At 33.9% G+C, this 25,774-nt stretch overlaps 3 protein-coding genes across 3 annotated transcripts in view; 1 reads left to right on the forward strand and 2 right to left on the reverse strand.

Annotated features, from left to right (window-relative positions):
- The window catches only part of LOC142354058 (uncharacterized), a 469,891-nt gene that overhangs the window by 126,508 nt on the left and 317,609 nt on the right, over positions 1-25,774 (forward strand). The window lies entirely within an intron of this gene.
- Positions 3,181-6,853, reverse strand: LOC142354183 (putative oxidoreductase SERP2049). The gene is made up of 2 exons (XM_075406442.1): positions 6,397-6,853; positions 3,181-3,560 (listed from the first exon to the last, which is right to left on the reverse strand). The coding sequence occupies exons 1-2, from the start codon at positions 6,593-6,595 to the stop codon at positions 3,181-3,183; spliced, it is 579 nt and encodes a 192-aa protein (XP_075262557.1). The 5' UTR covers positions 6,596-6,853.
- LOC142354184 (putative oxidoreductase SERP2049) lies at positions 9,937-25,117 on the reverse strand. The gene is made up of 5 exons (XM_075406443.1): positions 24,912-25,117; positions 24,509-24,729; positions 14,454-14,675; positions 13,937-14,105; positions 9,937-10,644 (listed from the first exon to the last, which is right to left on the reverse strand). Exons 2-5 carry the CDS (start codon positions 24,702-24,704, stop codon positions 10,308-10,310), a joined length of 924 nt encoding a protein of 307 aa, XP_075262558.1. The 5' UTR covers positions 24,705-24,729; positions 24,912-25,117; the 3' UTR covers positions 9,937-10,307.

Genomic DNA, 25,774 nt, shown 5'->3' on the forward strand with positions numbered 1-25,774 from the left:
CACAATCTTGCTTATAGTTCCGGGATTTTTCTGGAACGAAACATAATATTTGTCCATACTTATATCTACTACGAAGTTCATACTTATTTCTACTACCAAAAATATGTTTGCAAAAATTTTTTCCGGAATATTTGTGTCCACCCGATACCAGTTTGTCCAAATGGGAACATCTCATAAGAACTAAACATATCGGTCAAGGTAAAAAAATTGCAAATTACCACAAATCTTGCAGATGAAGCCATATTTATAATTTATTTTTCTAGAAAGGACCTTGTAATATTTGAAACCATCTTACAAGAATGTTGCAATACATTAGAAACATCTTGCAAAAATCCTAGATGTTGAATCCGTTTTTTCATTCCCTTGTCAATAGGATTTTATTCTCAGAAAAAATCTATTGCACCGTTTTTTGCGCTAATTGGCCAACCACTGTACAATCAGAAATGAGTAGTCATAAAGAATCCTGATGGTGTTTGTTTTCCGAAAAACCAGAAATTTGATTTTTTTTTTGGTCAAAGACAGTCATTGTTTTCATCAAACGCATTTAAAAAACTGAACTAATAAAGAGTAAATAAATATACTCATACAAGTTATTCTAAAAATTGCAGGGCAACAGAGATCGCTTGCACGAAGTTTGCTATTTCTTTGTCTTTCTTTTGTTCTGTTCTTTTTAATCAGGCAGATACTTTGAGACATTGTCCCTTAATTCTTTCACGCACGCCTCCCGGATGTAAAGATGTTTTTGAGACCAGATGACATTCTGAATCATTTCGATCTTTGTTAGCTACGGACCAAGGATGCATCTAGTAAAAATTTGCTCTTGCCAAAACTTAGAGAACTCTTTTTCACTAGTTAAAAAATATACTGTTGCTCGTCATCAACCTTCACAAACACTGTCTCTTCAGTGCAGCGCCTTGCACGTCAACTTTTTCGGATTACTTTTTATTAAACGTTTTTTTCTGTTGATTTTTTAATAAGTATTTGTCATTTTGAGCAGTTTGCAAAAAAATCACTTTTGGAAACTATGGATATCTATTAAACCATCTTGTAGAGCTTACATGTCATTATGTCAATATATTGGATAAAAATCTACTTTAAACAGCGCAACGTTTCTTTTTCATCCTCCATTGTCAAAGTTGAAAAACTGACTTCCAATCTAGTTAAATAAAATATGTTTTCTCCAGATGGTACAGAGAACTGTTTTTTTAATACTAAAGACTATTGAAATCAGTTTCCTCGAAAAACCCTGTTGTGCGAATTCGTTTTGATTCTCTTAAGAATCAATTAATATGTTCTGAAAAACATGAAAACCGAACGTTCGTTCCCTTCAATTCAACTTGCTCTGAAATTTTATGCGTTATTATTTCATTTTGGAAAAAAATACGCCATAAAAATGCTGACGTGAGCTCATGATTTTTCTTCATTTAGGAAAGAGTCGTATGTGTATATTAATTTTTCTAACAATACTGAGCGTAGTTTCTCTTGTATATGTTTTCATCAAACGAAGAGCTCCTATTCTGAACCCAATTCCTTAGAATGAAAACCAAATTATTTTTCAATACCAGTTTTTTCGGCTGACCTTTTAAAGATTATGTTTATCTCATGCTTTGGCTTTTTGAGCAGCTGGCAGCGGTTTATAGGAAACAATTAGATTTTATTTACCTTTATAACCACTGATATTTTTATTTTCGTTTTCAGTGACATAATTGAAATCGAAGCGTTTTCCTTTTTTGTTGCCATCCTGCTCTGATCTCGTTGACCAAAAAGACATAGTTAAAGTTTAAAACAAGCACTTCTTTTGAATTTTTCCTTTTGCCTCCAGTGTACGTAACGAGTGGCTTTAAGACTCCAGTTGTTGTGGAAATGCCTATAAACAGAATGAAATATGGTTCTAGGGCAATAGATAGAAACTGAGAACTAGGAATCAAATTAAATTTATTCAAATTATTGTCTTGGCTAGACTTCTTCATCAAAAATGTGATCGTTTTTTCCTTCAACTTATTTGTAAGTTGCAGATTGACAGCTTCAAAAGCATTTTTGTATAATTCTTTGGTAATTCGCTAATTTTTTTCAATTGATCCAACAAAAAAGTTAAAGTATGAAGTTTACCGGCCTTTTCGTGGTCTGTTTTCTTACCTCTCATTTGAAAGAAATTTGTATTAGATAAACTTCGGAAGTCTTTAATGAATAAAAAACAATATTTGTTTCTTGTACAATGATTTATAAAAAGAACTAACTAATTACAATAACTCAAACAGTCCAGCAAAGATATATTTCAGTTTGTGCAGAAAAAGTTCCAGATATTTTTTATAAATTCTTTTGCAGTCTTCGAAACTTTTGTCCAAGTTTTTCTTCTTCTGTGAATATCTATAAGTCACACTAATCATTTTTGCAGCCGACTGTCAGGTTTTCACTGAATGACATTTCTGCACGCTAGACCTCCATCTTGTAAAACTGAAGAACCGCTTAAGAAATTCGCTTCATCGGATGCTAAGAATACAACCAAATTAGCCACATCTTTCCCAGATCCGTTTCTGCCCAGTGGAGTTTGTTTCCTAAGATTATCCCAGTACGGTTCCAAGAATTCCTTGGGAACACCAATGCTCTGCGCGAAATTTGTCTCAATTATCCCTTTAAATGGTTCAGAACAGGTAAGCAATCATTGAATTGTACAGTGTAGGATTTTTATTTAATTTCCTCCCCATGAGAAAGAACGTTCGCATAATTTGAGTTGCGCTGTCAATTATAGTTGGCAACAAAAATGAGGCACGTAATCTTAATAAGGTGAAAATTAATTGTCAAGTTTGTTTGTTTAATTGTTAACATTGTTTTACGAAGAAGAAGACATACTGACAACTTTTATAACGCGTAAAAGAATTTAGAATTGACAAGCATTTCAAAAATTGGCTAAAAATACCCAATTTTGTTGTAAAAAGTGGAGGCAAGTTATGGTCATCTCAACTCCTCAACTCGAGGTCCTCGTTCAAAATTGCTTCTATTAGGTCTTTCAAAAACGCACGGAAGAGAGGCGAGGTGCGTGGAAAATTCCATGGAAAATGATCAACTGCTAAGTGACCAGATGTTTGTCTAAATCTGATTTTCAGCGAGCCGCATATGATTTTAAGTAAACCTGAAGACGGTCGGTTTTGAAAACCTTATTGAATATTCAATGATTGCATGTCAAAACTTCCCAGGGCTGATACTATTCGCCCGAATCCCATTTTTGCCCTCCTCAACAGCAATGCACCGCGTGAACATATCGAGAGCCGCCTTGCTCATAGAATAAAACGAGTGATTCGGCACCGGGTGGGTAGCGAGAATTGAGGAATTGTTCACAATATTTCCTTTGGTTAGTCTCAAATAGGGTATACAGAGTTTGGTTAACTTGACCGCCACTTTGAGGTTGATGTCAAAAACAGGTTCGTAAGAATCCATTGATGGGTCGCAAAGTGGTACGCCTACTGACATCCCAGCATTGTTGAATAAAATATCAATTTGACCAAAATTTTCGATAGTCTCTTTCACTAACTTTTCACACACGCCGTCGGTTCGTAGATCACCTAAACCGAAATAAAGTTTTATATCCGAAGATAGGTTTTTTCTTAGGATTTTGATTTGGTCACGAATTGTATTTTTATACAAAAATCAAATCTGATTCGAATGAAGCAAAGATGGTCAAAGATGGCCTCAAACGAGGTCATAGATATTGTGCAATTTTTTGACCGGGGATCCTTCTGAACTATGTAAAGCAATCTGTTGAAATCAGTTGAAAATTGGGCTCCATTTCTGTTTTTTTTTTCAATTGTCAGCTTAATGCGCTGAATAGCAATGATAAACTATGGTATCAAAAAACTAGGTACATCTAGAAAATTTTTCAAAAGCTTCACAAACTTTAAAAAAAAATACAATGTTTTGGATTCAGATCATCAATCTAGTAAGGAGTCATTAGGTTTCAGCTTTTTCTGAAAATTTTTCTAAAAACTGCGTGTCTCTGTGTAACTGTTGCTCCAAACTTGTTCATAATTTTTCAGATTCTGATCGGGACTATTTATTGACAATTCTTGTACCTCCAGCACCTTTTTTTGAACATGTTTGGCTTGGATCGTCGAAATGCAGAGCAGCCTCATTTTGAAAAAGAAGTCTTAAAGGTGCATTTTTTGTAATTTTTTGTCTTTAAGCGAAAAAGAAGACTTAATTTTTTGCGAAAAAGAAGACTTAAAGGTGCATTTTCTGTGTTTGAAAGTCTGCCAAACAGTTTCCGCCCCTCTGATTGAATTGCACCCAAAAGTATAGATGATTGCTTGTCCGAACTAGATTTTGTTGTCTGGCCTGTTACTTTTTTGTTATCCTTTGTATGCTTGCTGTGTACAAGATCTTGATTCTGAGCTGCGCTGCTTTTGTTAGTTCAGCGCCGACGACAGTAAAACAACCACGTTTTCTGTTAAAAACCGAGAAAAAGAGAATGAAATCCAGGTTAAAATTTCAACATTTCACGCCTTTTTTTCATGCCTAAGCGCAGATTAAAATTTTCGAGCAAAAGTTACGCTTGAAGAACCAAACTTGTACGTTGCTTTTTAATACTGAACTGAATTTTGAAAGAAAAGGTCTCTGAAATTACGTTTTCAGCGCTTTCAATTCTTTTCTCACGTTGGGTTCAATCCTTTTTTTAGCCCTTTTCAAGCTGATTTTTTAGCCTGTTTTCACGACACACGCTAGAAAACGTGAATCTGTTTTCATTATCCCTTTTGATATCGTTTCAAAGGAAAAGGACTGATATGCGCAAACAGATGATGCAGTAAAAAATTGTAAGGAATTGTAATCATTACTCTATTGCGCAATGAGCAAAATTATTTTTACATTTTGTCTTGTTTGCGAATTTTCTGCAAAATTTTAATTAAGAGATGTTTATGAGCTGAATTTATTGTAAAGCAATATAACGCTGATCATTTGCATATTTTGGTTTTTAAAGCTCGTGTCTGGCAGTAATTGGAACTTTTTAAGAGCGCAATCTGATATTTAATTCATCAGATTTTCAGAGAAAGTGTAACATAGTTTTGATTACGTGAGCAAAAAACAGCTCTTCACTAGTAAAAGGACTTCAAAAATGGCAAATAAAGACTTCAAAAGGAATTCAAATGCTGTTGACTTTCTAGCTAGGACAATTGTCGGAAATAAAGTCCATTGTTCAATTTTGCTCAGCAAAGAAGTAAAAACGCTAACTGTGGTTATTCTTAGACAATATTCTTGTCTTCTCCAAAACCAATTTTTTTCAATTATGTATTAATCTGGTTATATTCCGTCTTTTTGTTGATACCTAAAAAATACATAGGCTTCCATTTCTTTTAGTTTTAGTCAATCGTATGAGTAACAGAATTCAGCATTTTTTCTTCCTTCTTTAAGGAAAATAACACCAAAGAAATTTTTACGCTTCATATAACTATGATTTTATTTTTGTTTCAGCATGCGAATGCTGTTTCTCCTTTGTGTTACTATTTGTTATATTATGGCAAGTAAATAAAATTTTGTACACTCGTTATAATTAACATTTTTCGTCGCATAATGTATGTTGCTCTTTCCTTAGCATCTTAAAAGAATTCTTTTTTAAAATAAAAAATAGTAACAAATACATACAAAGCATTTTTGCTGTTTATCAATCCGCAGCATTTCGGAAAACTAATTGGGTTTTGCTTGCTTAAAACTCCGGAAAATTGAATATATCATTTTTTTCTTAAAGTTTCATTGACATCAATTCACTCTTTTACTTAATTCTCTTTTAAAGCGCCTGTTAGTAAAGTCACATATTTTAACGGTTTCATATAAAGAAGATTTAATCAGACTGCGGATTTCTAAGAATTTTTTTTCTTCTTCTAAGGGATAATGTTTCAAATATGTAATTATCTTTTCAATTCCTTGCATTGAATCATTTGGTTCTCAGCAAACATTTTTTTGTAAGTCTTGTAGAAAACTTTTTTTGTCAAATATTTAATATTGAGTGTTTTAATTTGTCTTTCTATGCTCCAACGGTTACCCGTAGATGAAATAGGATCATAACTGTTAATTTTCAGTGGTTTATTTTTCAGCGGATAGCGTAGATAACGTTAAGGTTAAAGTGCAGAGTTTGCAACAAAACTTGGTATTGACTAGTTCAGATCGTGCCTTCAAATTGTGATTTTTTTTCAAAATCAACAAATAAAAAGCTAAATTCTCTACTAGGCTACTACTTAAAGGTTCGTGCGTTGAAAAGTTTTTAAAACCTAAATGTCTCAATTTTTTAAAGCGTTTTACCAATGCTTCTGAGGTATGGAATTTTGATCCCTTCAGTCTTTGGCTTTGCTCAAATAAAAAAGAACGTTTGGTTACAAAGTCAAAAGTCAAAAAATTTTACGTTTATCAAACCTTGTACCAGCAACACGTCAGCATCTTTGTTAACTGCTAGGCAGTCCTGTTTTGTTTTCTCCAACCCTTCAGCATTGCGGCCATTGAGAGATAAATTTGTGATTCCCTTTTCCACAAACTTCACAGCCGTCTCTTGTCCTATTCCAGAACTAGCTCCGGTTATAAGGACAACTTTCTCGTTCGAGAATAAGTTCATCATTTTGCTTCGTAGAAGGAATGAAGGGTGATCAAAAGATAAAACTATATGGATAGATCGACCCTTTAAGAAATTTTACAATTGAATTAGAGTAAAATGATTCAATTGATTCGGTTTGTTCGACTGATTTTGTTGTAGAATTATTTTTACGTATATAAAGCAATAAATAGTTCTTACACACAGATTTAATTACAAAAGGTCTTGGTAGTTCAACAAAACGCAATGCTGCTTGTTCAAAAAGAGAGTTTAAACGAGTTTAACTTACGCGGTACGCCTCCAGATAAACTAATAAGAATTTACGTATACTAAAAATGGTAAAAGTAACAAATTTTGATCTCATCTTCGAATGAAAGTGGTGCGAAAATATCAGCAATTAGATGTGTTCGCATATTTTTGGTACAAAGACGTAGAATTATTTAGAAGTTTTCTGTTTCAAATAAGCAAATGAAAAAAAAAGATAACGTTTCACTTTTTTATTATCTTTAAACATTCTGAGTAAGGAGTTTTTCAGAAAAAGAAAAAACGACTATGATTAAATTATCTGCTGAAACACATTGGTCTTTGTTTTGAATTTCCTCAAAGAATAAAAGAATTTTACTACCTTTTTTAGTTAAAACATTTCAAAAAATTTAATTTAAGCATTAATTATCAAAAATGTTATCCGTTTTCCAAATTTTTTACCGCTTTTTTCATAGACAACGGCAAGTTTGATTTAAAAAATATCTTTATTGAACGTGGTGTGAAGATTTATAGTGTTTTCATTTTAATTTGTTGTTTTGTTTTTTATTTCATTTTGTAGTAAATATTTATAACTGCAATGAAAACGAAAATAAATTATTCTTTTTGCTAGCAAAGCTCGTCGCAATTGTCGTCTGCTCTAATGTCATTCGCTATTACTCATCCTATTTATGACATTCTTTGGGGAGCAGATCATGTGTGACAAAGCAAAAGTTCATGCTTAGATTGCTATTAAAATGATTCAATAAATTATTTTAGGAAGTAGAAGAGAGCATTTTGTTAGAAAAAAGCATGAAATGGTTTTTGAAAAAACCACCAATTTGATACGATGAAAAATAATGGGTCAAGTGCGCTTCACGACATGTGTGACAGGAGAAAAAAATTGGAAAACAATAGTTATCTCAATATGCTGATTATATCGAGTTGCTTTTGTGGGTTTTTTCGCGTATTTTTGCAGGACAACCGAAAATCAGTGTTGATTGACTCTTTGGCTTTAAGTTTTTTTCTATTTTTCATTTATTGTCATTACCACACTTTATGGCCTCTGGAAAATTCAAAATTTTCCCTTTTTGTGTTGTACGGTAGTTTTGGACATTTTATAATTCAACAGGAATGGTGTGGTTTGTAATAATTAACAAAAATAACCATCACGCCTAAATTGTTTCAATTGGAATGCCTCTCACTTTTATTCTTTTTAAATAAGTTAGAAGAATATGAAATGTTGAATTTTAGACATATCTAACCCACTAACAATCTAATCATGAAAGGAGCTCTTTTGGTGAAAATTAGTTTTTGTAAGCTCTCAGTCAGGCAACACATGCAAATTTGAAACCGATTTCCAAATATTCTCGAAAGATTTTCTGATGATTTCAACTAAGCTAGATATCAGGTCTTTAGCTGTCAATTAAACATAATTGACACGAAGTATATAAACAAAAAAAAATAAATCATGTTTTTTCATCACTTCTGCGCGTGTAAATTGCTACCCAATCTTCGCAAAAACTTCAAAGTCTAAATCCTGGCCTTCGCCAGCTGAAACTTACAAATCGAAATGCCAGTCTTGAATAAGTTTCCAAAACATTGAGGTCGGGAGAACATGGATGCCATCACTGATTGACAACCTCCTAATGGGTTCACACAGATTGATGTGTTCAACTTTTTAAATCTATAATTCAAAAGATTTTAAAAATTTGTTTTCTAATGGGCTAAAATTTATCTCTCGAGTAGCTAGATCATCTGAAAACACCTCAAAAATATGATTGATATCATTGGGTGAAAGTAAGCGAAATGTATTATTTGGTATCAGTTTTCAAGCCCAGAAGTGACATCAAGCCAAAAAAAAACAGAAAGAAATTTAATTTGTCCATTTTGATTTAAGAAATTAACTTTTGTAAGTTTTAACAAAGTCTTACCCATGACTAGGCAGACTAGCAACATTTGTCTTCAGATTTTTCCAATACTGAAAAGGAAAAATTTGCTTTTAGAGCGGTCTAATATTAATATAGGTTTAGCTTAAGGTTTTGTGGTTATTTTTCGGAATTCGCTTTATCCAAAATTAACGTTTGAAACGAGATGACAAAGTTATATCAAAAACTTTATAAGTAAACAGGTTTTTCCTTTCATTTCAATTTCTGTTTTCCGTCGTCATTCAAAAATTCATTTTTTACAATTAGAAAAGTTTTTCTGCTGGCTTGATTTCAATTCGCCACCTTTTTCGAATCCTAATGCAGAGTTAAAATGTTGATATCTGCCGAATTGATTTAACGATGTTTTTAGTATTTTATAATTTCATATAGTTAAAAAAAGTGAAAACGTAGTGAGTCTTGCCTCAATTGGGTGAAATAAAATTCCGTTTTTCACATAGGTTATATCAGTCACCTTGCCTCCCCTCCCACCTACACAACAACATACACATACACACATACGCACACACACACACACACACATATATATATATATATATATATATATATATATATATATATATATATAAACATACACTCGCACTCACGTGCACACACAGGTTTCCCGTTCACAATTTCGTCAATATCGTACCTGTCTTGGATCGGATCTTAAATCTCCATCCACTGGCGGGAATATAAACATGCTCGCATGCTGAAAATCGTGGAAAATCGTGACATAAGTTTTGGAAAAAGTTTACAAAAATTATTTTTCCACAATTTCTGAGGGGGTTTTTCACTTTCTGCAAAAGCCACAAATCGTGAACAACCGTGACGAAACATTGTCATATTTTTCCACGACTTTGCCAAATGGGCTCAACAAGGTTATTTGAACGTTTTGCTGCATAATGCAAGTTAAGCCATTGTTTGAAAAAAAAACATATTTGTCAATGAAGAAGATGACATCTAAATAGTCAAGAAATGTTTCCCAGTCTCTGCAAGACATACTGACTATTAATTTTTCTTAAAAAATGGCTCCTTGAGCATCATTTTCAATTTACTTCAGAAGAAAATCGATAGATGCCATTTTGAAGTTCTCAAATCTCTAAAATCTTTTAAGTATTTTGAACTGCTGATTGTACTCACTTTTGAAAAAAAAAACATCCCATTTCTCTCGCTATTTGTTTGACAAATTTCTTCGAAGAATTTCCTTCTCAATCAGTGTGAATTAATTAGTTTTTAGTCAAATGAACACCAGCAAAGGCTATATATTGTTCCATTAGGAATAAAATCACTGCATCTATAAACCACTCAACACAATCGAGAACACGTTAGAATATATCAAATAATATAAAAGTAGTTAGGCCAAAAAACTTCTAGTCTTACTTCACCGCAGTAAACGAAATTGGGATGTAAATGCTTTGTTTTCATTGCCAATTGTGAGTAACAAATAGTTTATTCAAACATAGTAATGAAAACAAGATTTTGTTCACAGGGGGGAGGGGGGAGGGGGAGGATACAGTTCCATTACCAGTCAGGTTCTATTTTGCGAAACTTTTCAATCAATCAACAAGTTTTCACTGAAGGAAATTTCTGCATGCAAGTCCGCCATCCAACAAAACCAAACTTCCGTTCAGGAATTCCGCCTCGTCCGATGCGATGAAAGCGACCAACTTAGCCACATCTTGACAGGTTGCGATTCTTCCAAGGGGGGTGTCCTTACCAACTTTATCACAGTACCATTCCATGAGTTCTTTGGATAGTCCGTGTTTCTCGCCAAATGGTGTGTGGACCAATCCTGCGTTGTTTTCAGAATTCAATTCGAACCTTTTCTTTAGAAGTTTACGGATGGAAATGTTTTTTTTAATCAGGCTGAAGATAATTAGAAGAAGCAAACTAGCTTTTGATGTTGTCCTGGATATAACGATAAGTTAATTTTAGTCTAATTGCATGTCTGATCAGTACTGACTAAGTACAAATATCAGCAGTACTGATTAATGATCAAAATGGGACACGTTTAAAGATTTTTTACAAAAAAAAAATTGGAATTCACTCCCGAAATTTTTGCTTAAATTATTTTTGAGAAGTCCAACTGACTTGATAGCCGAGTTCCTGAGACGACCATCATAAAGTTTTTTTTTAAAAAACTGTACGTATAAAAAGCATTGACAACGTCTCGGGAAAATGACTTCTTTAAAATTAATCATCCATTTGTATCTGTTTGTAAGTAAAATCATGATAAACAGAAGTAGTTATATTAATCGGTTTCTGCGCTTTTTTTGGTCACCCATTTTTTTTCCGCACAATTCAAAATAGTATTTGCAGTATGCATGGTATTTGCAGTTGTGCTGTTTGTATGGTCTTGACAGCTAGCTCAGATCACTTAACAACTTGATCAATTAGTGAATTAATAAACAAATTTTAAATTACTTCTGAATCAAATAAGCTTCACTTCGTGTTAAATATTTTTCAAACAAACTTTTTCAGAATTTCAAAGTTTTAAATTGCTCTGGTCCGTTCAATAAAAACCAAATCAGATAAATGAGCAAATTTCATGATAAACAACTAGTAGTTTTGTTTATAAGGCGAAGAAGTAGATGTGTTTAAAGATAGGAACGCAAACAGCAGTTTTATCCATTTACAAGAAAATATGTATCTAAAATATTTCAATTTTTTAATCAAGCTACGCAGGCAGCGTTTCAGAAAACAGTTTTGTTTATGGCCCTAGGAACCGTGCAAAATTTGAAGTGAAGTTTTGTGGTATTAAAATAGTCTGTGTGGTTGACTTTTTGAACTCAAGGAGACCTGATTCATATATGACAAATATGAAAAATTGTACCTCATGTTTCTGTGTTTTTAGTTGCCCATCTTTTTCAGCATTCTCGTTCACATGCTTTTGCTCACACATTTGCCTATTTAGAATAATTCAGTTTATTTTTAGTTTTGAGAACACTTACATTCCAAAACAAAATATAATTTTTTATTTTTTCAAGAATTAAAATATTGGTTTTTACTAATTCATTATTAAATAGAGGCAAAAAATTTGGTATTGAGTTTTGTATAAAAAATTAAACGTTATGTTAGATTTAGGAGATTTCATTCAATAAAGTTAAAAGTTAAATATTAAAATGTCGAGTAAAATTTAAAATTCATCCTTGAGGACCCTAGTTTTTAACTTGAACCCTTGTTCGCGGAGGGTTATTTGTTCAACATGGCATGACTTCAATTTTGGAAAACTGAAATGAACGTACTGTTGTTAAGTAAACGTTTAAAAACGTATAGTTCTAACGCGTTCTTTTCTTTGAAATTTGCGACAAAATTTGAATTTACTTAACTTTTCTGTTGGGTTTCAAAATAGGTAATATATAAAAATTTACACGGCGGGATTAATATCAGCTGTTTCATTGTTGACCTGGTTCAAACGCATGGATACTTTTTGGTAGTCTCCATATCTTCTTAGAAACCTCCTTTGCAAGTTTTTCTTTTTGAACAGTACGACGACTATTTAATTTCATAAATCTACAGAAAATACATTTCCAGAAAAAAATCTATTCCTCTTTTCTTGAGGGTTAGTTATAAATGTAGTAGACGAAATTGACAACAATTCGGCAAAACCTCTGGAAATCAACGGAGTCTCCTGATTTGTGAATGAGCGCAAACGGAAAAATTCTAAGGGGTTGACTCAACGCGAGAAGTCCTCGTTCGCATTAAAATTTTTACAGCAGAAGCAGAAAAACCCGACTGTCAAACTCCGAAAAAACTACCGTCTGAAATAAAAGACTGGGTATTTGGTATGTATTGTTGTCCAAGTAATGGAAAATAATATCCACCATAAAGATTTTAAAAAGCGGATTATTCAAGCTAACATTTGAATTCAAATTTGCTTTCATTAATGCGCAAAAAGGGGTCAAACAAATCTGAAAGCGCAACCGAGATCCGTGGTCCTCTAATTTTTTGTTGACAGGTTGCGTCAAAGTTATTCAATCAAATTTCAGTTTTTTGTAGTCGTAGAGTAAACTCTGCTGACAGATTACAAAAAAGCAGAATGACATTACATAGTAAAAGCTGTGGGATAAAATTCACTGAGCAGTGAGATCGTACAATTCTTAAAGATTAGGGATAAGATGATTGAATCACTACGAAGTCCAAAACCAAAACGGTTCATCACCGCAAAATTTAAAAAGTTCAAGTTTCAATTTTATTTAAATTTGTCCGTGTTTTTTAAAGCTTTTACGCACAAAAACTGAGTTCACGATATTTGGTAAGAGCAACAGAAAAAACCTCAATGAACAGATAAATATACTTTCCCTTTTCATAGACAACAAGCTTGAAGTAAAATTTTGAGGGGCTCGCATTGACAGCAATTTGAGGACGTGTCAGGGAAAGTTAATCATGCCCTACAAAATAGCCCATAGAATACAAACAATTTAAGCTATTAAAAAATCTATTCCACAGAAACTATTGAGACTCGTCTAAAACGCCCTGTTATTAGGTCTTTTCCACAACTCAGCAGTTATCATTGACGCATTTGAATAAATTTACATCCTTATTGGATCCTTGGAAAAACCGTTAAACTGAGAATTACTGGCAGCATAGACTTAAAATTGAACTTAATAAAGACACAAATGCAGTCGGAAAATGCTCCACGTAAAACTTCTTTGGAAACAAAATATTAGATTAAGTTCAGAATTCAAAAATGCTTACGATCTGCTTGTACACCGTCATCTGAAGGTCCATTAATCACTTGGAAACTTTATGAGTCGAAAAGAAAAAGTTGTGTTAGAACCTAAAATTTGTTTTCAACTGAAAAACAAATTTCAATACTAGATTCCTGACATTAGAATCAAACAAGAAATTTCCCCAAACTATAGAGAAAGACATTCTTCTTTTCAGTTTTTAAACTAACTCCTTGTTTGTGGAAGGTTAGTTGTTCTACATGGCGTGACTCTCAATTTGAGAAAACGAATTAGACTTAATAATGTCGGGCTGACGTATGAAAACGTATTTTTTAAAGCGGCTTTTTAAATACGCGAATAAATTTGAACTTCAATCCAAACGGAAAAATTCAACTCGTTTTTTTATATACGCGAATAAATTTGAAATTCAATCCAAAATCTGTAATGCCTAAAATATGCCAAAATTTTTCCAATAATCATGACTAAACTCCACTTCGTTTTTCAAAGACGATATGTTAGAGAAACATCACTGAGTCCTGAAAACAATCATCCCTGGATTAACGTTGTTTGCGCGAATCCCGTTTTTTCCCTCCTCGACTGCAATGCATTTTGTCAGCATATCCAGAGCAGCTTTCGACATACAATAGTGGGCATAATTTGGCATTGGATTCGTTGCCAGAAATGACGAATTGTTTATAATATTTCCTGCATATTTTCCGTTATTGCCATCCGACCCCGGGTAGACCAAAAGTTGTTATATACACAGTTATACAGAATCTGCCATTCCGTAGTATAAATCATCATCAAATACTATAGCCGGAAAATATAAAATTTCTCAGGTGACCGAATTTAGATACCGTAATTGAGTGGTAAAAATGGCTCAAATTAACTCAGGTGGTCAATGATTTTGATTGGTTGAAAACTCTCACGGTCCGCTAAGGCATGCCCTGACCTGTATGGCATATAGCCTAATAAAGTATTTACCGAAGCAAAAATATGAAACAACTAGGTGGTGGGGGGGGGGGGGGGGCAAAGCGGAAAATATCCTATTTCCTTTTGTTTTCCTCAAATGGGGAATACAGAGCTTTGTCATTCTGACTGCTGATTTGATGTTGATGTCAAATACAGTATCGAAAACTTCCATCGAAGGGTCGCTTAATTCGCTGCTAAAACTAGAGCCAGCATTGTTGAACAATATATCCAGTCGACCAAATTTTTCCACTGCTTCGTTTACTATTTTCTCACAAACTCCCTCAGTTCGTAAGTCACCTGAACGAATGATATGAAACTAATTTATTTGAAAGTAAGAAACGTTTTTATAAAAAATGGTCAAACAAAAAAGAACTTTTTCAATAATATGAATTTGTCAGCATAATTCTTTTTGTATTTATTTTAACGAATGGATCAAAAATGGATGGTTTGCCAAGTTGAGCTCCCAGAATAAAAATCCATAAGTTCGGACCGTCCCAGACAAACCATGTATATGTACAGACTGCCCCAGATGGAACGTACCTATGTCCAGACTTTCGTGCGTTCAAAAACATTTGTGCGTTCTTCATGCGCTCAAACGTCCCTAAGTCCAAATCGTGCGTTCAAAGTTTCGACAACCCCCAGGTGCGTTCATTTCGGTCAGCACATATCGACTTTCTTTTGGTCTATAACCTCACTCTGAGCTTCCTGGAAAAAAAACAACCCAACCCCGACTGTCGGAGAGATCTATTTCTTAACATTCACCTACTGAAATATTCAAAAGATTAACACTAAAATAAAAATTACAGAAAATTTTTACCATCAGCGTATTTTAAAAAACCTGACCATGTTTTGTTTCTTGTTTTAAAACCGTCGAAAACGAATTATTATCTGAAAAACATCGATTTTTACGATTTCAAAATTGCAAGATATATCAAAGAAAATGAAGCAAAAAAAAATCAATTCAAAAAATTCAATGCCAAAAATTTTCTATTATTCAACATGCATCTTATTGTGCAATTGCTGTGAGCTGAGCCGGTGATTTGTGAGTTTAAAAAGCTATAAGATAAACTGAGAAAATTTAAATTTAATTTCTTGAGGTCCCAGACAAAAAGACCATATCTCCAGACTGTTCCGGACAAAACATGTCTATGTCCAGACTGCCCCAGACGGAACGTACCTATGCCAAGAATCTCTTGTGTGCAAACAATTTTTTGCGTTATTCGTGCGTTCAAATGTCCCTATGTCCAGACTTTCGTGCGTTCAAAGTTTCTTCTTTCAAGACTATCGTGCGTCAAAATTGCCTATAATTAGACTATTGTGCGTTCAATCGTGTTTCCAGACCGTGTAATTTTGAAGGCACATCACCCCCTTGTGCGTTCAATTCCGTCTCTACATATAGACTTTTGGTCTCTGACAATAATGGGGTTTCCCAGAAAAATCAAACCCCGGACAAAGAAATCTATTTCTTGACAATCTCATAATGAATTACTCGAAAGTTCAACAAGAAACTAAAAATACATTAATTTTTTACCCTGAACGTAACCTAAAATAACCTGACAATATTTTGCTTCTTTTGAAACCGTCGAAAACGAAGTATCATCTGAAAAACGTCGACTTTTATTATTTCAAAATTGCAAGGTAAATCGGAGAAATTGAAGCAAAAAAAATCAATTCATAAAATTCAAAGCTAAAATTTTTTCTATTATTTAACATGCATCTTAATGTACAATTGCTGTCAACTGAGCCGGTGATTTGTGAGTATAACAAGCTATAACAAAAACTAAGGAACTTTAACTTTAATTTCTTGAGTTCCCAGTCCAAAATTCCATGGACGTCCTCGACAAAATCTTTCTATGTCCACACCGCTCCTGACGCAACATACCCAAGTCCAGAATTTCGTGCATTCTAGAAAGCTTGTGCGCTCATCGTGCGTTCAAACGTCCCTATGTCCAGACTTTTGCGCGTTCAAAAAATTTCTTTTGCGTTGTTCATGCGTTCAAATGTCCCTATGTCCAGACTCGTGCGTTCAAAGTTTCTCATGCCTAGAATATCGTGCTTTCAAAGTTTGTAAAGACTATCGTGCGTTTAAAAGCTATGGGTACAAAAATTTTTGGTCTATCCGGAGTTATTACCATCCGACCCCGGGTTGACAAAAAATTGTTAAATATCCGGTTTTTGAAACTCTGCCATTACATAGTATAAATTATATCATGGGATACTAAAGCCGTAAACTCTAAATTGTCTCAAGTGAATGCATTCAAATACAGTAATTGAAAGGTAAAACTGGGTCAATTTAACTCAGGTGGTCGATGATTTTGACTGGTTGTCAACTCCCACGGTAGGTTACCAAACCAAAATATGAAACAACTTGGCGGGGGGGGGGGTCAAATCGGAAAAGATCCTATTTCCTTTTGTTTTACTCAAACGCGGAATACAATCGTTGAAGAATAAAGTCACTCGTCCCAATTTTTTCCACTGCTTCGTTTACTATTTTCTCACAAATAACTCCCTCAGTTCGTAAGTCACATGAACGAATGTTAAAATTTATTTTGAAACTAACATATTTTAATTGCATAATTTTTTTTTAAATCGGTCAGACAAAAAGGATTTTTTTCAATATTATAATTTTGTCAGCATATTTTTTTTGTATTTATTTTAACAATTGGCTAAAAATCAATAGTTTCCCAAGTTGAGGTCCCAGAACGAGAATCCATATGTCTGGACCATCCGAGACAAAACATGTCTATGTCCAGACTCCACCAGACAGAACACACCTAAGTCCAGACTTTCGTGTGTTCCAAAAAAAATGTGCAAAAAATGTGCGTTTTTCGTGCATTCAAACATCCCTATGTCCAGACTTTCGTGTATGCAAACTTCCTTGTGTCCAGACTATCGTGCGTTCATTCGCATTTCTTGTAATTCTGAGCGCACGATATCCACTTGTGCGTTCCTTTTAGTCTGTACATATCGAATTTCAGTCTAGGACCTCAGTCTGGGTTTCCTAGAAAAATCAAACCCCGGTTGAAGAAATCTATTTCTTAACCTTCTCATGCTCAATTACTCGAAAGTTCGACAAAAAGTGAGCTGATTTTACATAAGTACAAGCCTGGCAAATGGTTTGGCCTAAAGTCTGCTCTTGACCAATGTCTGGCCAATGTTCTTGACAGCTGTGTGCTCAGATTCTGCTTGGTATTGCTGTTCAGTCTGCCCAATCGTCTTGAAAACATTCTGCCTGATGGTCCGGACAACGGCCTAGCCTAGTGTCTTTTCGGTCTGGCGAACGTTACGGACAAAGTCGGTTTACTCTGACCAATGGTCGCCAATGTCTGTTTGCTCTGGCCAAGAGCAGCCAAAGTCTGTTCGGTCTGGCCAATAACTAACTGTGGGTATAGTCGGCCTGGAGCCCCTGTTCCCAATCTAAGTCTTTCAAGCCATTACTCGCCTTGAGTTGCTGACTCCTTCCTTAAGAACAGTTCCAAGAACTTGGGGGTATAATATAAATATCAAAGTTTTTGTACCAGTTGTTTTTTCATAAAATTATGTTTTTTAGACATTTGGCCACAATTTTACCGTAGCTGGCGCATTTAAAAAGCTTTCGAACAAGTTCGAAGAAATGCAACTAATAGACTATTACATTACCCAGAAAACACACGTGAAACACAAGAAATCACTGTACCCAGAAAACACAAGTAGTTCTATTATTAGAGAGTCCTTTCATGAATTAAACGTGCTAACAGCAAGCGCTTATAAAAAACGAGCAGGAGTCTGATCACGGCTGAGTATTGTCTGAATGGGTTTGATCATGACTCATTAAAGTCTGGATGGGTCTGATCATTAACGCCCACCTCAATATTAGTACAGTTTCTCAAAAGTGTTGCATTTTTCTACGGATGCGCTGAATTTGCGCTGAAAAATTGTAAGAAATAAGCTGAAACTTTGCTCTATCTACTTTTCTCTCAAAAGCGCTGAAGTTTTTCTGGAGATTTGCTGAATTTGCACGGAAACTTTGTAAGAATTGCGTTGAAATCTTATTGTATCTACGTTTTCTTAAGAACGCTGAACTTTCCTACGGATGTGCTGAAATTGCGCTCAAACTTTGTAAGAAAAGCACTGAAATTTTGTTGTTTATACGTTCTCTTAAAAGCGCTGAATTTTTTTAAGGAAGTTCTGAATTTGCGCTGAAACTTTGTAAGAAATGCGCTGAAATTTTATTGTGTTTACGCTTATCTAATAGCACTAAAATTTATTTATGGATGCGCTGAAATTGCGCTGAAAATTTTCTTCGGATGTGCTGAATGTGCAATCAAATTTTGTAGAAAACGCGCTGAATTTTTATTGTTTTTACGTTTTCTTAAAAGCACTGAAATTTTATTTGGGGAAGTGCTGAATTTGCCCTGAAACTTTGTAAGAAATGCGCTAAAATTTTTTTGTTTCTTCTTTTTCTTAAAAGCACTGAAATTTTATTTGGGGAAGTGCTGAATTTGCCCTGAAACTTTGTAAGAAATGCGCTAAAATTTTTTTGTTTCTACGTTTTCCTAAAAGCACTGAAATTTATTTACGGATGCGCTGAATTTTCTCTGAAAATTTCTACGGGTGTGCTGAATGTGCAATAAAACTTTGTAAGAAATGTGCTGAAATTTTATTGTTTTTACGTTTTCTAAAAAAGCGCTGATATTTTTTTACAGATGCGCTGCTTTGCGCAGAAATTGTGTAAGAAATGCCCTGATTTTTTCTTTTCTCTACGTTTTCTCAATAGCGCTGAACTTTTTCTGCAGATGTGCTGAATTTGGGCTGAAACTTTGTTTAAAAAGCGCTGAAATTTTGTTGTAGCTATGTTTTCTCAAAAGCGCTGAATTTTTTTACGGATGTGCTGAATTTGCGCTGGAACTTTGTAGGATATGCGCTGAAAATCTATTGTATCGACAAATTCTTAAAAGCGCTGAAATTTTCCGCGGATGTGTTGAATTTGCGCTGAAACTTTGTGAGAGTTGCGCTGAAATTTTTTTGTATCTACATTTTCTTAAAAGTGCTGAAGTTTTTTCACGGATGTGCTGAATTTGCGCTGAAACTTTGTGAGAATTGCGCTGAAATTTTTTTGTATCTACTTTTATTTAAAAGTGCTGAAGTTTTTTCACGGATGGGTTGAATTTGCGCTGAAACTTTGTAAGATTTGCGCTGAAAGTTTATTGTTTTTACGCTTTTCTAAAGGCACTGAAGTTTATTTACGGATGTGCTGAATGTGCGATAAAATTTTGTAGGAAACGCGCTGAATTTTTATTGTGTTTACAGTTTCTTAAAAGCGCTGAAATTTTATTTAGGGAAGCGCCGAATGTGCGATGAAACTTGTTGCTTTGAAAATTTATTGTTTTCACGTTTTCTTAAAATGGCTGAATTTTTATACGGATGCGCTGAATTTGCGATAAAAATTTGTAAGAAATGAGCTGAAAAAAAGTGCTGAAGCTCTCGCAAGAATTGTACTCAAAATGCGCTGAAAGTATGCAGGATGGGATAAATTTGCGCCGAAACTTTGTAAGATTTGCGCTGAAATTTTTTTTTGTATCTACGTTTTCTTAAAAGCGCTGAACTTTTCTACGGATGTGCTGACTTTGCGCTGAAATTTTGTAAGATATGCACTGAAAAAAAATGCTGAAACTTTTGCAAGAATTGTACTCAAAATGCGCTGAAAATATGCAAGAAGTACGCTGAATTTGCGCTGAACTTCTGAAATTTCAGCGCGTTTTCAAAGTTTTGGAGCATTTCAATGTATTAAGCGCTTTTCTTACATATTATCAGCGCATTCAGCGTACTTCTTATAAAAAAAATGCGCTAAAACGGCGCTGACATCTGGACACGAGTACTTTTTTTTCGTTTGATCTCATTATCGCCTCTCATGGCGTGTCAATGAGTTGAAATTTACCAAAATCACTAATTTGTAAGGTCTTACTTGTTTGCTGACTTTGTTGGTTTATACTTTAAGATAAGTAATGTGTTTAATTTCTTAATAACTAAAAATAGACATTGATTTCGGTTTCTTAGCGCTATTTTACAAGTTTTATGAGCAGATAGTTTTGAAAAAACATTCTTCGAACAAAAATTACCTCTAAGCCCATAATAAGTTTTCAGTAGAGGACAAACGTTTTTCCGTTAACCGGGCTGACGACAATAAACCCATCATAGTTACCATATCAAAGTCATGTATTTTGCGTATTGTATCTTGGATACAATATCAAAGAACATAAAAAAACACAAGGTCTCTTATGACATATTTTGGATCGCATATTAAGCACAATGTGACAATATTTTTAAATAATGGAAAAACTTTTCTGTGGCGACTTAGATTCCTTATACAACACCATAGAAATCTATGGCTCAGAAAAGACCTACAATATAAAAATTCCGCATCCGTTTTTTATGGTTGAAGGAACTTCAATTAACTTGATAGAAAGATAGGAAGACAAAAGAAAACAAGGTTGAGAAAAAGATGAATTCATGGCGTCAAGATCATATATGGTGTCTTAGAGACCATAGCCAAGACCATAATATTTTCTTGGATAGCATTTTCGAGATCATACAAGTTACCTTTTGAGATAATGGAATGAAAAGCATTCACTTGGTTACTACATTTAATTTTTTGCCGAATCTTAGAAAACTTTTCAAAGATCATATGTGTTGTATTAGATACCATACCCAAGACAATAACATTTTCTTGGATACCATATCCAAGATCATAAAACACTCGATCTGAGAGAAGTTCATCAACATTGTGTTGCTCTGCTAAAACTACGTTTTATACGCAAAATCTTTGAAAAATTACCAAAGATCATATATGGCTTCTTAGCAACTTCATACACGAGATTATGCCTTGAGTTGGATGGAACTATATGCTCTTTAATACGGTATCTAAGAACTAATTTCATCTAAATTATTTAAGTTCAGGAAAAACATTTTGAGTCAATAGAGCAATAGTTGTTCTACTTAAGTTGCTAAATGATGTTTTCAATCACTTTTTAAATGAAACCAACCGATTTTGTCGAATGTAGCCAAATTGCCACAAAATACGATTGAGTTAGACCTCATTTGGAGTAACTGAGTTTTGGTATGACTAGTCAAGTTTGTCTTATCTGCTTCCCACAATATTACCAATCTTTGTCAGAAAAAACTGTCTCTTTTTCAATATTAAAAATGCTTGAAACATAAAGTTGAAAAGGAGGCTTGGTAATGAGCGTTCGCACATATTGTTCCAACCCAGCTGATCCACGTTGATTCAAATGTCTACCAAAGGCGGAAGAGATACAAATTTTTCAAAAATCACATATCATTCAACAAAAAATTAGATGAAAAAATAATGCTTTATTAGAGAGCCGATGAGACTTGCCATCAATGAGAGTACAGGACAAGACACACCAAGGTACATATAATGACAAAGATTAGTTACGACCAAAACTCAATGTCCATATTTAAAAGATACAAAATGAAAAAGAAATCAGAAAACGCTTTTCTTAAATAAATTCAACCTGCACTTCAATAGATGATCATTGGATAAGATAAAATATCTCTCAATAATGGGACTCTGTGACAGACCTACAAGAATATCAAAAGAGTCGGAGTTCAAAAATGATTTTCTCTTTTTGAAATTAACCACTTTTAAACCGATTGAAACAAATATGTATCAACTCGGCCCATTAAAAAGTTCAACTCGGCCCATTAAAAAGGCCGAGTTTCATTAATACCTCATAGGAATATATTGAGACTTGTCATTATCCATATTATGTTGGACGACTGCAACAATAACGGCAAAAATGAAACAAAAAACAATTAGATTTAACAGGAACGGTACAGCAAGCGCTAACTCCAACTCGGCAAAACATTAGTGCAATAACTTGGAAAGGAAACAAAAACCTCAGAATGGGCAAATGTCCAATAATTATCCCTTTCTTATGAAAATGCGTAATATCAAAGCCAGAAAACCATTGGTTTAAAAATTATGAAGTATGAATCTTGTTTTGCTGAAAGGAGTATGAAACCTGTCGTTACAGAGACTCAGCTACAAAACTGAAAGAAATACGGTTAATTTGAAAAAACTCATAAGTCCACAGATTTTCTTTACAACAAAAATTTTCAAAAACCCAAACAAACCTTGCGCTTTCAAGTTAAAACAAAACAAAGAAAAGTTTCAGATGCTTATGAAGCCACTTGTGCTTATTATTATTGAGATCGAATCATAGGACGACAAAAAGCAGCAAATGCGGACAGAACAAACATTTTCACAAACGATTTATTAAAACAACAATGATGAAAATATTATGCCTGTAATACATTGAAAACAGTTAAAAACTTTAAGCTGACGAAAAAGGTTGTACGCTTTGCTTGGCTCTCTTTTGATTTCAACTGCGTCTTATAGGTAAAGGGTCTTTGTGAAAAAGACAACAAAAGGAACCACAAATTTTGAGGGCAGCCATAGAAAACTCAAAAATTTATTATGAGAACATAATTCTAAGCTCTATAGACATCAGTCAAAACATAACAAAAATATTGTTTACAAACAAAAGTAGACATGCTCGGTCAAAAATGAGACTCAGTAACTTGCTGACGACACACAGAACAAAATATGGGAATAACAAAAAAATTATTTAAAGAAATTAATTCGAAGTCTTTAAAACTGTTAGCTATAAAATGAAATAAAGAAATAAATTCAATTAAAACCTTGCTTGTCATCAATTTGTCGAAGGACAACAAAAAGAACAAAAACTAGAAGCAAAAACAGAAAAGACTAAAAAAATTGATAGAGCACGGATTCACGGCCGTTAAAACTATAGGCTATTCATTGAAGTCTATGAAAAAGTTTTTTGCGCAATCTTTCAATGCCATATGGAGCTTAGTTTTTGACAAAAATTGAAAAGGGAACAAGTAAAAGCTTCGAATAGAATCAATTATGCTAAGATTCACAAAACTTTTGTTCAATTTCGTTGTAGGAAAGCCAAAAATCATTACTTAAAAATTTCAATAAGAACCAAATCGATTCATTAATTAAAAAGACATAGTCGTGAGGCTGCAAAAAAATGAAAAAAAAAGAAAGCAAAACAAAAGAAATCATTTGAAGTTTACAAAGACACATTGTCAAGTCTGAAGAAAAACTATATTTTCATAGTGCATTTTTTTGTTGTCAATGAAATCTGTCATTGATTAGGCCTTGATTTGGAATCATTTTTGTCAATAATCAACATAAGATAAACAAAATTCTAACAGTACAACTATATTTTTTTATATTTTAGCAGTTTTCAAAGATTCTGAGAGCAGGTGTTATTCTCTTCTTCCTGCATATTTAAAAAAGTAGTTTTCAAAATCGTATTTTGAGCCAATTTTGATTTGAAAAGGTCTTGAGCACAAAAAGTTAGCAGAGTTATTAACCAAAAAACTCGGATAAAACATATTGGCAAACATTCTCTATCCTTAAAAATTTATTTAAAAAACGGAAAACAAGAATAAAAACAACAGATTTCACTCTACTTTTCCCAAAACTTTAAAGCACGATAACTCCTTGTAAAAAAAAACAAAAATCAAAAATCTTTTTAATTCCCTTCTCTACAATGGACGGGCTTTCTAATGATACCAGTCTCAACTCTGCGATGAATATATCGATCGGCCAAAATTAACTGAATAAAAAAAGTAATTTCAGTATATAGTTCGTCCCCCCACAAGGGGGCCGGAACAATTATCTAAAAGTGAATCTTCAAACATCGGATCTTTGCATCATAATTTTTTGGTACTCTTCACAACAGGAATTGGAAAAAAAGTACGAATTTACGACTGCCTCTAAATACCTGTGAAGAGACATTTGTTAGATTTATGCGCCGTGCCTCAAACTTTTGAATTAATGGACTCAATCACTCTTAAATAAAAGTAGTTTCTTTGTGAGACCAAAGTCCAAATCCTGCCGTTATTTTGAAGGATTCTTGCAAGACTTTTGCAAGATTTTACATTATGATAACAGAATCTTGCATGATTAATTCTTGAAATATAAAACGTCTTCTCGGACGATTACCGTCTGTTCGCTCGATCATACAAGATAACCGGTGGAATTGGACTACAGGAGAAGAAATTTCTCAAAATGTTTGAAATGTTTTACAAACCTTGAACTAATAAAACTTCAGCATCTTTGTTCACTGCTAGACAATCTTGTTTTGTCTTTTCCAGTCCTTCGGCATTGCGACCATTGAGACATAGTTTTGTGATTCCCTTTTCCACAAATTTCACAGCCGTGTCTTGTCCTATTCCAGAACTAGCTCCAGTTATTATCACCACTTTCTCATCAGAGAATAACGGCATGATAAATATGGTTGATTGAAGATACCTAATTGTTCTCTTGAGTCTTTCCTTGAATAAATCAACCCCCCCTCCCCTCCCCCAGGTTAGTGGTCATATAAGGTATAGGTAGCTCCCCTCTCACCCTCAATTCACATTACTCTATAAGCTAGGCTATAATATTGTGGAGGGGGGGGGGGTCTATAATGGGAAAGACCCGTTTCGTCTTACTGTAACAAAAAGTATGAATTGAAAGTGTTCAGATTAAACTAAACCTTTAAATAGTTAAAAGTAAAGAAGTCAAAAGAGTTTAAGTGAAAGTACTCCCTCGCAAAACTTGTAAATGTTTCCTGCTGCAGACGCTTGAGCGGAAAAGTTCTAACAAATTATAATAACCAGAAGAATTTAATCTGATCTCAGTTTGAATTGAGGAATTTATGTTAGCTGTTGGTTTCCTAGTTTCGTTCAAAATGTTGAACAAGCTGTTTTGTAAGACCATGCGATATCAATTTCTTTCACGTTTACACGAAATGGGTCTTTGAGTGGGGTTTTGATTCTACTTGTTCCAGAAATTTTGCAATTCAGCAACCTTCAACATTTTGGCGTGTCTCGTAATACTTTCCAATTATCAGAAAAAAGTATTCATGTATTTTTCCAGCAAGCAAAATGCTCTAAAATCTATTCAAACGATATGGAATAATTAAACAAAATTATTTTCTACCAGTAAACATTAGAGTTCCAATCCTTGCCCCCCCCCCCCCCCCCCCCCCCCACAGCTAATTATGGGCATATAACTTTACGCCCCTCAGGTGGACATGCTTTTTTTACATAGCAGCGTGCTATATATGCGCACAAAAATTGTGATAGGGGTAATTTATTGGACATTAAAAATCCTGGGGGGGGAGTCATTCGCAATTTGACTAAACGAAGGGGTAGATGCCGAAAATTGTGATCTACAAGTCATTGAAGTGTACTTAGGTATCTTCCGTAAAATCTTCAGAAGGTACTTACTAAAATAGTCCACAGATTTGTCATTGAAACGGGATTAGGAATTTCATAGTTTTCTAGTAATAATAATGATCAGGTTAAATCGA

The sequence above is a fragment of the Convolutriloba macropyga genome, chromosome 15 (genome assembly GCF_964194025.1).
Source record: "Convolutriloba macropyga chromosome 15, txConMacr16.3, whole genome shotgun sequence".
Taxonomy (NCBI): Eukaryota; Metazoa; Xenacoelomorpha; order Acoela; family Convolutidae; genus Convolutriloba; species Convolutriloba macropyga.

What these genes read in the sequence shown, in the direction of transcription:
- LOC142354184 (XM_075406443.1), bottom strand. Translation starts at nt 24,704, where the DNA reads ATGCCGTTATTCTCTGATGAGAAAGTGGTGATAATAACTGGAGCTAGT. An exon ending in TGAAGTTTTATTAGTTCAAG is followed by an intron (nt 14,676 to 24,508) that starts GTTTGTAAAACA and finishes TCATTCGTTCAG; the next exon opens with GTGACTTACGAACTGAGGGA. An exon ending in GAGGAAAACAAAAGGAAATA is followed by an intron (nt 14,106 to 14,453) that starts GGATATTTTCCG and finishes ATGCAGGAAATA; the next exon opens with TTATAAACAATTCGTCATTT.
- LOC142354183 (XM_075406442.1), bottom strand. Translation starts at nt 6,595, where the DNA reads ATGATGAACTTATTCTCGAACGAGAAAGTTGTCCTTATAACCGGAGCT. An exon ending in TGACGTGTTGCTGGTACAAG is followed by an intron (nt 3,561 to 6,396) that starts GTTTGATAAACG and finishes ATTTCGGTTTAG; the next exon opens with GTGATCTACGAACCGACGGC.